At 36.4% G+C, this 15815-nt stretch overlaps 1 protein-coding gene across 1 annotated transcript; it reads left to right on the forward strand.

Moving 5' to 3' along the window:
* Window positions 1-87: 87 nt before the first annotated feature.
* On the forward strand, window positions 88-7398 carry LOC147076674 (uncharacterized). The gene is made up of 3 exons (XM_085940913.1): window positions 88-240; window positions 2276-2401; window positions 6090-7398. The coding sequence occupies exons 1-3, from the start codon at window positions 88-90 to the stop codon at window positions 7311-7313; spliced, it is 1503 nt and encodes a 500-aa protein (XP_085797039.1). The 3' UTR covers window positions 7314-7398.
* The last annotated feature ends 8417 nt before the right edge of the window (window positions 7399-15815 follow it).

Raw genomic sequence — 15815 nt, forward strand, 5'->3', positions numbered from 1 at the left:
TACTTGTTGTCTATGGTTTATGGTTGTCAAAATAGGTGATGGTTTTCCTTTTGACGCTTGGTCGCTCGCTGTATCAAACGACTAACAATGGATATTAAACGCGAAATAAATCAAGACGAATCCGAGTTAGAAGGTCAATCACAGCGTGTTGTTTGGATTAATGTTCCGATAAGCCATCCAAGCAGTTCGGAAACCCAAATTTACATAAAACAAGAGAATGTCGACGATGCTGATTTTGAGGTTAGTTTTCCTTCAATACTAATTACACGAAACTCAATTTAACCGCTGGACAACTATCACATAATGTATTTATGTAATGGTTTGTCCGTGGCCAAGAAGAGCTATACTTACTGGTCGGCCTGGTGTATGATGCCATGTTGCTCACCTGTCAGGGGTCCTAACAGAGGTTGGCTACCGTTAAAGCGATCTTTGCTTTGACGATAAACGTCTGCTACCCGGAACAGTTCGGCGGAGTTACCTACGAAATATGGCGTCATTCTTTGCTACGTTTGCCATTGATCTTTCCTTTAGTGACAAAATGGGGAATGCTGTACTTTTATCCTCTCAATGTGGCTGAGGCACTGTAGTTTATTGGTTTTGGTACGACATGGTACTTCTAACTTCTTGGTCATTTCCAATTCGTTTGAAAACGTCAACATTTGTTACCTCGTCAATCCAAGAAAGTTTGAGTTTGCATCTATACAGCCACATCTCTTGAATGCCTGAAATCTCTGTGACATCTCTCCTCTATGAGTACCCTTAATTTAAGTCATGTAAATTGAGACAAAGTACAGTTGACTGCATGGCTACCTACTTCAGCCTTGGAGAATTGCTCCAGAGATATTCTTTGTCATAACAACTAATTGATGTCTCACAGTGAAAACTAGTGTGCCTTGATACGCCTTTTTAACAGCGGGTGTGGCTTGGCAGGTCCGATAACTTCAATGTTTCATGCCAAAGGTTGGTAAGTCTCGAAATTGTGTTATAGAGTACCTACCTCATTGCAATTTGAAAGTTTGACATGCCCTATAAAATCAGACATATTAATGCTAATTTCTCTGTGCTTTATGTGCATGTTCTATAACTATATCGGATAACTTTGATTTTTTTTCTGGCATACATATTAATATAATATATACACACAATCGGTTGTTAACTCTTAATACCTAAATTATCGAATTACCAACTTTTAGCAGCAACCACACGATATTATTATTATTATGTAAGATATAATATGAACTAGGTAGCGAGGAAACATGAAGGTTATCAATGTCATGATATTTATTTATTTAAGAAAAAACTAAACATTGTGGACATAAGACATCCAAATTCAAGACGTAGGTACACAACGTGAGATTTACTTTATAACAAATATTACCCTCACACGAGAGAAGAAGAGAATATAGAAAATAATAATAATAATAACCAAAAAAATCAAAACATACTTAAAATAAAATTTTGAAAACAAAAAATCTTACAATTTTATACAGAAAAATAAAGTTTTAAAATCAAAATGCAAAGTACATTACTGAAAATGTCTGTCTTTGAGGAGCGCATTTACTAATCTTGCACCCGTCGCTAATGGTGTCTGATAGGCTTGACACGAGGAAACGGTTCCGATCCAGAATAAATTGCGACCACGTAGGTAATTGACAGGCGCATGTAAATAAAAAAAAATACATAAAATTCATTAGGACACCAGTGGGTCTATTCTATACTTATCGAACACTAAATTGATAAATAGTATCAAACTTAGGGTAGGTTTGTATCAAAATATTAGCACTTATTGTAACAATTACACGAAGCCGGTTTTTATTGTTGCAATAAGTGCGATATTTTAACAGCAGCAAGATAGGTGCTGTTAAAATATAGCACTTATTGCAACAATAAAAACCGGCTTCGTGTAATTGTTACAATAAGTGCTAATATTTTGATACAAACCTACCCTAAGTTTGATAATATTTTTCACTTTATCACTTTAGCGGTCGATAAGCATAGAATAGACCCACAGGATCGGAAACCGTCCCTTGCAAAAACAGGCAAAAGTGTTTCAAGAGCAGAAGAGACCGACGAGATTCAAGAGAGTGAAACGTAAGCATGCCATGTAGAAAGGCAGTCGGAAAATAATCGTTTGACGAATTATCGAAAGGAAAATAGGTAGCTAAATATCTTAAAATAAAGACATCGAAGAAATTTCTTCTGGACTTATGATAGATACATGCTAAAATCTCCTCACCGGCCTGTGACTGATAATATAAAAATATATTTTTTTCAGAACCCTATTGAGAACCTGACCAATATTAAATCGGAAACTGATTTAGAGAAAGATGGCGTCATCAAATGCGAGAGACCGTCACCAGAAATTGGTGACGACACAAAATGGCCACTTAGAGATGATCAGGTATGTAACCATACTAAAATTTATTTTCTTCCCTCGGTCCATCGCCACGTTTCGTGCCTCCTGTCACGTGAGACCTGCAGTACGTGACCGGCAATACGTTTTGAGATAGTATAATGTTGTATTCTGTTACATCCAAATGCCGGTTGTTCATGAAGTGTGTGCTACATGAGCTCCTATATCGCTCAAAGTTTACGATTGATGAGTCTTGAGTATTGCAACACCACGTTGTAGAAACCCGAGTTTCTTTGAAGACACGTTAGATCTTTGTGAAGGATGAACAATAATGTTACGCTTCTCTTGACTGGGACATGTACTTCGGATTCCACCTCTGAATGCGACATTATGTTCTATTATTTATTATTTCCAGTTTTGTTGACAAAGTAAAATGCACGCGACGTACTTCATATGTATAATTAAATACTTACCTATTTAGTTAAGCTAGCATTACCCTAATCTAAGCTCTCTCTCTCCAATCAGTCACACTCAACCTCTCTGCGTCCCCGTCTCTTAATATGGGTTCCTTCGTTACGGAGAGTTCTCTAGATCCATTACGTTTAATAACGTGACCGGTTTATGGCATTGTCCAAATGGCGTGATTTGACTAGTGCGTAAAAACTTCCAGGTACAGGTGCCCTCATTGAGCCGTCCATATGTACTCGCGGCGAATCATCTATCGCGCGACAAGCGCAAGCACTCGCTAGATTCTCGACAACGTGATAAATTACGTAATCTAAGTTGTACAATGCCGAGAATATAGTTTGCTTGCTGATATTAAATATCATGAGCTTTGTGTCACGGCTGAACTCTGCTCGTTTTTTTATGCCCATTAAAAGTGGATTACATCACAGACTGCCAAATGTAACGTGTTATATGAACACAGCACACATTTGGTACTCGAGCGTAAGGCCCGTTTCAGACGGGACACCGGTGTCGCGCTTTTATATAATGAGGAGGCTATTGTATTCGAATAAAAGGGCCTTTATATTTTGTTTATGAACGCCCCGAGTTAATGAGTCAAAGCGTGGCCGGTACACTTTTCCCTCGGCCACTACATTCTTAAGCCGCCGATACACATGTTTTTATGACCGCAGCCAGTTTTATGTTCAAATTTATATCGCGAAACTATCCATTGACTCATTAACTCGGGGCGTTCATAAACAAAATACAAAGGCCCTTTTATTCAAATACAATAGCCTCCTTATTATATACGAGCGCGACACCGGTGTCCCGTCTGAAACGGGGGTAAAGCGCGGTGAGACACGCGCCACCTGGAAAAGGTCTATCTGAGTCTTCGCGCCATCAAAACATTGACTATCTATATTGGGCTTAAATTGTACGCAGAGATCAGCATTGAAACAGATGCGCCCACCTTAGGCTTTCTTTAACTGGTCCTAGTATTTTTCAGAGTTTATAATTCTTTGTAATTGAGTAGATATCCAGGATTGTTTTTTTCTCGCTTAACACAAAACAATATGCATACACTATTTTACCACGTTTTTATTAGCTCGCATTCTTGTTTGTCCGGTACAGATATTTTCTTGTGCAATAAATTTGTTTTCTTGTTTGTCCAAGACTTTTAACTAACTTCCCGACTAGCTGGACATTTAAACTTTTATATTATATCAGAACACGACAACAATGCATTCTTTTAATACTTTTAGCCATTTTTAAGTAGAATTGAATTAATTTTCAGTTAATTCTGTTTTGTATGTTTTGGAAAAAAATTCTTAAGAGTAATATTTACTACTCACTATTATTGGTTGCTAAGTGGGTCCTAGCAAGTAATATATTAATATATACGTGCGGTACTATGGAAATCAATATGAAATGTCATTTCTGTATTCTATAATATTTATTCAGTATTTCTATCTAAAGCGTCAATTATTGAGCTACTTTACGAGCTGTTGTTGTTTGTTTTTTTGTTTGTAAATTGTTGGCGAATTTAATAGCGGGCGATTCAGCTACTGCGATTATGATGACGACACACAAAACTTTCCATTCGCTGAGAAGCCACAAGCCAGCGACTATTTTGATAGAACGTAGTTCGTATTTTTACCGGGAGGTCGCTACTGCGCTCTACTGCGCAGATGCAGTAGGCCCACACGCCGGCATGTAGCATGTAGAATTGACTGGCTTCATCTTTTCTCGGTAGAGTGTTTACAATCTGCTTGTTAGTTTGTTCGATGATAACACTGGGCGACTTTACAGGCAGATTGTAAATTCACCAACAAATAGCTCGTAAAGTAGCTCAATGTAATTGACGCTTAAGTACAATGAAAAGTTTTTATTAATACATAGAATTGTCAAGTTTATATGATTCAACAGGAAATTTAAAAACGTGGTATATAAAAAGTTCTTTTTATCTTGTAATTATTTTGTTAAGAAAGATAGTCTTGATTTTCATTTCTACGCATACTTGAGATATTGGTTGAAATAAATGTGAAGGAGAGGTTTAATAGTTTTATAATAAAAATCCAGATCCAGAAGAGGTAGCTCAACGTGATATGGAAAGATGCATGCTGGGCATAATGTGAAAGGACAAAAAGAGGAATGAGTGGATAAGGAAGTATGCAAGGGTTTGCGATGTAATACAGTTTATTAAAAGCCTTAAATGGAGATGGGCTGGACACATAGCTCGAAGAAGAGACAATCGTTGGACAAATCTAGTCATCCAGTGGTATCCAAGAAGTACAAAACTTCCGCAAGGTAGACCTAGAGGCCGCCGGATCGATGAAATGATAATTTTTTGCAGAAGTACGTGGCAACGCAACGCACAGGTCTGAGAAAAGTGGAAGCAGCTTGAAAAGGCCTTCGTCCAGCAGTGGATAGTGAAACGTAACTACCTCGCTAGATTTCTAAATAGATATCGATAATTCGTTTAAACATCCGGACCTAGCTCAATACAAAACAATAAAGGCGGTACAACATGAGGATTCCATCCCTGTAGGATTACAATACCTACATAATAGTAGGTCGTGGACTACCACGTAGTCTTTTGGTTATAGATCTTCCAGGTTCCAGCACTTCGGATTAAGAAAATAATAAATTAATTATAGTATAAGAGGGCGCCATCTTGCCTGACTCCTCCCCTGGCATATTTCTATATACGGGACAATTCAGGACAAGAAAAATAATAAGATCATTTAAGAATGTTCCAAAATGGACACTAAAGCAAGTTTATTGAAACCAGTAAAACAACAAGGATACACGCGGACACAGCCGGAGGTACATTATGAAAGTTACAAAATTAGTTTCGAACCAGATGCCAGAATACCTATCAACACAACCAGAGTAACCGGGGGGTGGTTATTACAAATTTTAAGAATAAGGAATCTAGTTCTTCAAACAAATGATACAATAAATACCGTAGGTGGTGGACATCTTGGCTAGTGGCCGGGCGGCCAGCCCGTCCGACGTCTTTCCTCGCCCGCGATCCAAACTAGACTGACTTCATTGCGATGCCCATTTCTCCAGCAACGCGCAGGAAAGGTGCCAACTTAAAAATCTTTTCCGCGCAATCCTGCCAATCCGACGATGTAACACAATCTTCAACGAAGTTGCCAGTGTTCGAAAACGTATATTATTCACAAGACCGGGAATAATAACGTTACAATAGATTCAGGCTGATGATGATGTTGATCATAAAAATTATATGATGTTATATATTATATTATTTTTTTCTTTTCAGATAACCTTTACCGACAGCAACATCGGTTACGGTGAACACGCTGCCCTGTCAATACTTCCAGTACAATGCGACATTGATTGTAATGTCGCACCTAATAGTAAATTAAAAACATCACACGAGAATTTGAAAAATATGCAAGTTCGTCATTGTCAGAACAAACCGTCTGATACGTTTCAAATTCAGCCCGTGAATAACACAGTTCAAATTCAGGAACATGACATGCAGAAAAAACTAACTCCTGCAACTGAAAAAGAAGTCCGTCTAAAATTGATTAGGGCATCATTTTATGAAAAGAATTTTGTATGTGACGTATGCTTTACTTGTTTCTCAGCTGAAAACCTTTTAAAAGATCACAAATTGACGCACAGCGTGTCTTCTAGTAGCCACGATAAGAAATCTGACATTACAAACTATGACAAGGGATTTAAGTGCAATTCTTGCGATTACACATGCAAAACATATGATGATTTAAAAAGTCATATTGCTCTAATACATAGCGATGTAAAATGCTTCAGTTGCAATTTGTGTAGTTATATATGTAACACAAGCAGTCGCTTAAAAAGACATCAAGTGATTCATTATGACGAAAAACCGTTTAAGTGCAATCAATGTGATTACAAATGTAAACTAGCGAATTACTTAAAAATACATAAAATGTGTCACAATGGCGAAAATCCATTTGTGTGTGACATTTGTCAATACAAATGCAAACAAAAAGGTGACTTGCTTAGACACAAGATGATCCATAGTGATGAAAACCCATTCAAATGTAGTTTATGCGATTATAAATGCAAAAGAGCGGCCAATTTAAAGAGTCACACCTCACTGGCACATAATGATGTAAAATCATTTAAGTGTGATAAATGTGACTATACATGTAAATTAAACAGCTCATTAAAGAAACATATTTTGCGTCACAGTATCGAAAAATCTCTTGAGTGCAGTTTATGCGATTACAAAACTATACAGATCGGCAACTACAAGAGGCATCAAATTATTCATAGCGGTAAAAAACCGTTCAAATGTGGATTGTGTGATTACAAATGCGTACAAAATGGAGACTTGATAAAACATGAAGCGATTCACAGTGACAAAAAACCATTTATGTGCAGCTTATGCGATTACAAATGCAAAAGAGCCGATAGACTGCAGAGGCACGTATTGACACATAGTGGTGTTAAATCCATTAAGTCAAATGTTGTAACTGCAGATACCATAGAGTAGCTGGATAACACCATGAGTAGCATTTTAATACTATTTTAGACTGGCTGAGTCATGTCTGAGCTCTTTTACCGGTAGAAACTACAATGATAACTGTACATCTTTAGTATTAATTAAATCATTATTTCTCCGTGTAATATCGAATAAATCGAATATGCCTCTTTGGCTGGAAGGGTATCTTAATAGAGTTTAAAAGTATAATGCGTCTGAATAAGGCCATCCACTCACGCAGAAATTGAAATCTGACGAACTGGTTGGTGATGGATCTCATAAACTGGCTAGTGACTGATGCTTCGCACACGGCGCTACTGAAACTTGTCCAGCCATTGTCTTTCCTACTTCATTCTAAGCTTTTTCCGTATTATCCTTACGGGAATATTCTGGCAACCTGTAATTATATAGGCAGGGGCCTTATGCTGTAACTTGTGAGTTTAAGTCGCCCGGCGACATGACGTCATATGACATCATTGTGACGTACTACCGGAGTGAGTCAATAGTCTTCGAGAAATTAACGCTGGTCTAATACTGGCGTTATTCATTGTCCCGATACACAACTAGGTGTTTCAGCATAATAATATCTATGGTGAGCCGTGTGCATTGGGCGGCTCGCCTCATGCGTGTATTGAGCATACGTCACAATTACGTCATGTCGTCGGGTGACTTCATGTCACAAGTTACAACATAGGGCTGCAGGAGTATTAATTTCTCAACAAATGCCACATGTTTTAAATTAAAAATCGGTTTGCCCATATTTAACGTTTGACGTCTTGACTGCTTGTTTAGTTCAGTTAAGTTCTACCAATTTTGGAAAGAAAATATGATTTTTCATCGAATCCACTGATATTGGTACCACTGTTTTATGAAAGATTCCAGTCTTGCCGTCAGCGAGCCGCCATCTAAATACGTTAGCTAGATACTGAAGTTTCAGTCTCGTCGTTTTTTAATATTCACGTGAGCGGATGGCCTAAGCTTGCTAATTAAATAGCAGCCATCTACTTCTACGCGTATACAACGGAGAAGATTATACTTTTTCTCGTGTAAGTACCTATATTCTGAATCTACCGATATTTTAAGAGGCTCTACTAGATTTTTTTCCAGTGAGAACTAGTTTTTTGGGGGTTTCTGTAGATAATTATATAAATCTGGCGACGTGGTTGAAGTCATTATTATATACAATTTTGCTGACAGATGAGTAAATGAGACAGTGTTGAAAATAAATTCTTTAATAATTGTAGTACCTAATATTACGAAGACCCATAACAAAGAGTGGAATGCAGAAACATTTGTCATAACTAAAATTTCCTTACCAGAAAACACAAAGCAGAAACATTGTCCTTAGTTAAGATCATTTCTATTGAAAATAATACCATATTTAAAAATTCTCTTTCCTATAGTTTAGGTAAATTATTTTATAATTGTTAAACGATGACAAAAATATGACAACTGCATTTTATAAAAGCAATAACTATAAATACATATTAATATTTAATTATAATACTCTTATATGTCCGTTATAAGTCATTATACGTGATTCCACAGGCACCGCAAGATATTTCTTTAACATTGTAACACTAGCGTCAAGTGTCATTCTATCACCTGGCATTTTGTATTTCTGCGGGCTGGCGTATAAAAGTAAAATAATATTCTGCAAGTACATGCCAAACGAATTAACACTATCAATATCCATATTGAGATACATTGTTAAATGAATTTGAGTGTATGGACTGTTTTATAGACATGCGAATTTATTTTGACAGCAGCTGTCAGTGGTAAATGGTAATACAGAAGGGGGCGTGTTCATAACAAAAGTAGTCTATGGTTAAGAATTCCTTAACTATATACTCAGGATTGTCTATAGTTAAGTCATGCTTTTCGGCGACTTATCCTTAGGATCGAAATCTTAGATTGTCCATTCCGCTCTAAGTCCTTAATGTCTTGTAAATTCTTTATAGTAGCGAAATATAATATGGTTTTTGTGTATACAAATGATTATTGATCAGCTAAAATGACATTACAACCTATATATTAGGGTAAAGCCTCAAGAGTATTAATATAAAATAGTGTGTATTGTTCAGCTAAGTATATAGCGCCGAGTTTCTTGCGTATAACCATTGCCGACTCAAGTAGAAAGCCGATACATTCATAACGACTGATCCTACTTTTTACCCCCCTCTTGTTATCTATGGATGACCTGTCATTGTTCTATAGAGTGCTCATACTGACGCGTTTGTCGTGTTCACACAGAGAAAGGTTTGATTTGGATAGACAAGTAACATGATGAATAATGCACTAGCATTAACACACATTCTACAAAATGTAATGCATAGATAAATGCTACATATTTTTTGGAAATCGATATGACCACCGGTTTTTTTGTGAAGGACTAGTCTGGTTTTGACAGCTGACGAATAACATTATATTTTATAATTCAATTTGAAACAAGAAAGGGCGAATTAATATGTCAACCAATCTGGGATCTGATTTTGACTGCTGAACAGAGGACCACTCGTTGCTTGTGCAAAAAGATATGCTCAGGCTCTATTAATCTAAAGATGGCGCTGGTATAACGCACTGTAAAACCTCAATATTATTATTATTAACTTAACTATGAAACGTTATACCACCATGTTGCTTCTCAGTACGGCTACCAAATTTAGACACTACTTAGTTAACCATATTGTCTACTAAATTAACTAAAAATAATTACCAATATATTATATTTAACATAATTATAATCAATAAAATTCAGCAATACGTGCTCACAGTTTTTGAATGAATGGAGTCATTCAAATCAATATTTTTATCGGCGATGTGTACAAAATATATTTAATTCGCCGTAGAAAGAAAAATTCTCCACCGTATATATGGATCGAACAGGGATGGCACCAATTGGAGGTGAAGATATAATGCTGAGCTCTGCGGGCTGTACGAAGATTGCAGCGCAGTTCAATCAATTAAGATTGGAAGACTGCGATGGCTAGGCCATGTGCACCGTATAAATGACAATGAACCGGCAAAGAGAGTGATGTCCAGCAATCCAATAGGATGTAGAAGAAGAGGGAGGCCAAAGATTCGCTGGTTGGATGGAGCTGCCAGTGACTGCCGTATTCTGGGGGTATCGAATTGGAAAGCGGCCACACTGGATGGGGACAGGTGGAGAGAGCTATTGGAAAAGGCCAGTACCCACACCGGGTTGTCGCGCCCCTGATGATGATGATGAGAAATTCTATCATTCTCTTGACGCATATTGCGGAGAATATAAGCGTGCCGAATGCTCTCTCATTCGCGCTCATGATTCGTTTGTTTAGGTCTTGAGGTAAAGCTCCTTAAAATAAACATATATGTCTATTAACTATATACTCTTTTAAAGTTTAAATGTTCTTGGACCTGTCCCGACTCTCGACTACTAAATCGAACCAGTTTAATTTTAAGTTTGTACTATCGGAAGTTCTAAAACAAACCACCCGAGCTAGCCCTAGAACTCCGAGATATGTAAAATGGCGCCCAATACCTGTCTTTATTGTTAAAAATGGTTCATGTCAACGTAAATTCGTTCGTACCTAATTAAAAAATCAATGGCTTTTATAATGTGTAACTATATACTAGATTTCGTAATGTTATATCATTCTTTATGGAATGGAGCGAAGAAGATGTGGGTACTTAGGGTACTTCATTTGAATTAGTAAAAACTAAGCTTATTTTTTGTTTAATCATGTGTGCTTCTGTAGGGTTTCGTTAAAACAATAGAAGTAAGTATCGTAATAGATTCTTGGGTTTATACCACGTGTACTTCTTCCTTTATTTCTCGACGCTTCGGGCCAGTTGCAGAGGCCATTATCAAGAGATATGTGTTATAATGTGTAGTGTATGCAATGACAATAATATGGATAGCATCTGGAAAAAAATGACACTCATTTTTTTATCGGGTCGGCCGAATGGCATAATCTGTTAACGCCATTACAATAAAGGTGATATTGCTATAAATTCCCGATGCTTTTTGTCGGGTCTGCCAAATAGCGTAATTTATATTTTAGTATCAATATTGTTCGCTCAAATGAACATTGACACTAGAAACACTGTTCTAACGCCATTACAATAAAAGTGATATTGCTATAAATTCCCGATGCGTGATATCGCATAATCGAAATTGCGAAATTTTGTCACGTGACGTCTACCTATACATGTCGCTATGCGCGAATTTACTTGCTAGCTACTGTACTGAGTGCGCTGTCCATTATTAATGTCATTGAATGTATGTCTATGAATGCAAACGTCGCTCTAATAATGCAATAAAATGTTGTCATAATTTTCATAGTAGGTATGTGTGATTGATTGTGCTGTGCGAACGAACAAGATGAATGATCATACATAATACTATAATTTACCTGTAGTAGAATAAGAAATTAGATTTAATAATTATAGAACTTAATATTAAATGATATGGCATATATATGTAACGCCATACATTATAGTTTAGAGGAGAGAGTCATAGATATAATTAACTATTTTTTTTATTCAATGCATAATTCACAAGATTTTTAAGAATGTTCCATAATTTTGAAAAACACTTTCTGAGAAAATATATTATAACAAATAGAAAAAATCTTTTTTTGAAAAAAGTAAGCCACCCCGGCAGGGAATCGAACCCTGCATCTCCTGGGTTTACGCCCCGTCCGTTGCATTTACCTCTATGCTACAAGGCCACGTACTAATTGCGACAAACTTTAACTATTTTTCTTTTGCAATTATTATTTTATAAGTTGCTAAGTAAATTGCCGAGCTGTGAGAATTAAGATGTTGTACACGTAACATTTAAATGGTTTTTTCAGCGGTATGTGACATTTTATGGATCCTTAGTTAGTCTAACCGCAAAAACGCCATCCGCGCGTTACCTCTAGGTATGCTACGCGGTGACATACAAATTGCGACAAATTTTAACTATTGGCCACACTTAATACTCACTCATCAGTGTTCTTCTAAATCAAGGATGGGGCGTAAACCCGTGAGATGCAGGGTTCTATTTCCTGCCGGCATGGCTTACTTTTTTCAAAAAAAGATTTTTCTATTGGTTATACTTATTATATTTTCTCAGAAACTGTTTTTCAAAATTATGTATGTTCATAGATATAAGTTTTATAGTATTAAGTATAATGTTAGGACATAATTAGCGCGTAAACCAATTCAGTCCAGATCGGTTATGAGTTGCGCTCAGTCATCATCAGTCCTCCGTCGTGAGCAGTCGGAAGTTGTCACGAGACCCAAAGCCACGTCATTTAACGGTCCAGAAACGTCACATTTACTTGGCGATTCCTCACATTAATTTTGGCGCCAACAAAGCGTTTATTCGGTTGCTACGCAGTATCTTTCGCTAAGGCTTCGGCCATATAGGCAGGTGCTTCGCTAATCCTGAGCTAGATGCTATGCTTGTCTACTTAAAACTCTACTGCCATATTTTACGCTACGTGCTTATATGTTGCTGAGGTGCAAATTCATTTAACATTTGGGAGCGCTCAAGTCAACAATGATGTCACTCATTAAACTAACGAGAAAGCTACTTCTCTACAGAGAATTTAAGTTTAAAATTTCGAAAGTCGCAAATTCGAACTTTGGTGCATAACGTCAATCCATCCCATGTGTCATTATTCATAACCTCAAAATATACGGTGTTTGACGTTTGTCAAACTGAAGAAACATCCGCCATCTTGCAAAATCCATAAATAATGACAAAATCACTAGGTGACACAATAAAAATAACCAACACGTTTGTTCGCCGGGAGACTCACGAGGTGAGTCATAATCACGTATCGAGGCGCGAAGCGTGCAGTGTGGCTCATTCGCTAGGTTATGTCACCTAGCACGTAGCCACCTAGCAAGGCACCTGCCTATGTGGCCTTAGCCTAAGGGATTGTTAATTTATTGTGTTCGATAACACAAACCATAGGCTTCAACGGAAGCCCTTTGGTGAGCAATTGACTATTTTTAGTAATAATTTGGTATTGTTTAATTATAACTCTCACTCTCTCCAATTACGATTCAACATTTTCCATGAACTACTTTTTGTTGTACGCAAGTGTAATTTATTAATAAACAAGGAATAATATAATTACAACTATGCTAGTGCACGAAATTATCTCTTTTAATAATTATTGTTGCCATACTGTGTATCCACTTCGATCCTGAAAACATTTAAATAATACATTCATTTTTTAAGCTGTAATCTTTAACAACCACACTACTGAGCGACCGACATAAAGTGATGGTGTGTTAATAAGTACTTTAATAGTTATAAAACAATATAAAGTAGACCGTTTTGTAAAATTATCAATTTCGAGCACTGAATGAGAACTTATATGGAAATTAAAAACACATATTCTTACATTTATTATTCTGGCTAGTATTTTTTACAACGTTTTTCTTGTATTTTTCTCGTATTCTTATTTGTCCGGTACAAATCTTGCAATCGATTTTTAACTAACTTCTCGACTAGCTAGACATTTGAAACTTTTGGCATATATCAGAACACGATGCCAATGCATTTTTTAATACTTTTAGCCATCTTTAAGTAGAATTGAATTCATTTTCAGTTAATTCTGTTTTGTATGAAAAGTTATTTCGACACCATTATTGGTTGCTAGGGGTCTGGGGTCCTAGCAACTAAATTATTAATATATACATTCGTTACTAAGAAATCAATATGACATGTCAAAATGACATTTCTATCAAGTACATTTTTTTGATCGTTTAAGCTAGTCAAGTCAAGTTTATATATGATTCAACAGAAAATTTGAAAACGTTGTAAGTATATAAAAAGTTCTTTTTATTTGATTATATAATCTATAATTAATAAAATGCTAGTGTAATCCGTTTATTGAAACAATTTACATAAGTAAAAATTAATTATGGATGACAATAATAAACCTATAAGAATGAAGATAGCTGATGAAGATCTTCACTGATTATGATACGGTGCAGGACGTTTCACCAGAAATAGTGAAGGTCGACCGGGTGTCGACTGAAAAACACTCAGAGAGTCAATTTGATTTTACGTTGCAGTGCTGTATATTGCAACACAGGACTCTCTATTGCACGATATTGTCTAGGAGGTAGGCCTTTCTTTGAAAAACATAATAACGCTTTCAATAAATGTTTGGTAAGAGTCTTCAAGCTAATATTTACACACGGACTTAATGTAATAGCGGATCAGTTTATTTGGCTGCCAAAAGCTGGTTTTTGTATTCCATTGTACACTATTCTGTGTGTAATGTTACTATAATAGATCCACCAGTATAACTTGTCCGCTGAGTGAGGGGGAAACTTGTAGGGTGAATACCCTACCATCCAGCATGACTTGGCAGGAAACCATTAACTTATAACTACAATGTATCTTGCAACGTAATATTGTTAAAATTGCAAAACAAGCGATTTATGTGAGTCAATCAAATTTGAATAGAAAGCTAATTTAGCAAAATAGTATAATAATTCAAATATCGCAAATTAATAAATAATTTACCATGATATGCACAAAAGTTGTTTGTATGAAATTAATCTTGCGCAATTATTAAAACTGCATAATTGTTCAAATCAAAATCAATTATTTATAATTTACGAAACGAATCATGCATTGCACTATAAACCTCATAAGCATGATTATCAAAAATATTCAAGTAGCTGATAGCAGTATTTTGGCTCTATGTTACGACGCTACTCCCTGGGTAAACGTCAGATTTTTTTTATCAATATTTGAAAGCATCTAAGTGACACTTTTTGAGCATAGACAATCTTTGAAAAAATGCTATTATATGGGTAACACGCTATTATAACTACATATATAAAAATCTTTTACAATGAAAAATAGATTACAAAAATCAGTATAGCATATTAGAGTTCGCCAATGCATTTCATAAAATTTAAATAATTATAAAGTAACCTTCGACACAAAGACACTCGTGCTTATGCCGGCGCTCCATTGGCACGCAAGTCAGACGATTTACAGTCTTCGGACTTTTTTTTCGCGTGGAGCACCCCAGGTCTGCGGACTTTTTAATCCGCAGACCAGGCTCGTTGGATTTCAAACATGTTTGATATTTTACTCGCCGAGCCGCTGAAATTCGTACGTTCACCACGCTTTACCGTCACATTATTTATATCTATGCCGACGGACGACAGCGCCATCATTATTTTACTGTCATTCAAAGTGTTCGGACATCTCACATCGATAACAACAATGGTAGATCTACGAGTGCATTCGAAAAGTTTCTTGGAAGATTTTATTAATTGTTTTAAAGACAACCCATCGTTGTGGAAGACGACCAGCCCACTATACAAGAATCGTGATGCCAAGTCCTTGGCGTATGCGGAACTTTTGGAGATTTTAATCAAGGTGGAGCCGCAGGCAAGGGTCGACGATGTTAAAAAGAAAATACAGACATTGAGGTCGGGTTACAAATCCATCAGAACGCATACTCGTGACTTCACTATCTAAATTATAATCTGTAAACTTACCTG

This window comes from Rhyacophila brunnea, unplaced genomic scaffold, assembly GCF_057557595.1.
Source record: "Rhyacophila brunnea isolate RB1 unplaced genomic scaffold, BYU_Rbru_1.0 scaffold_13, whole genome shotgun sequence".
Lineage (NCBI taxonomy): Eukaryota > Metazoa > Arthropoda > Insecta > Trichoptera > Rhyacophilidae > Rhyacophila > Rhyacophila brunnea.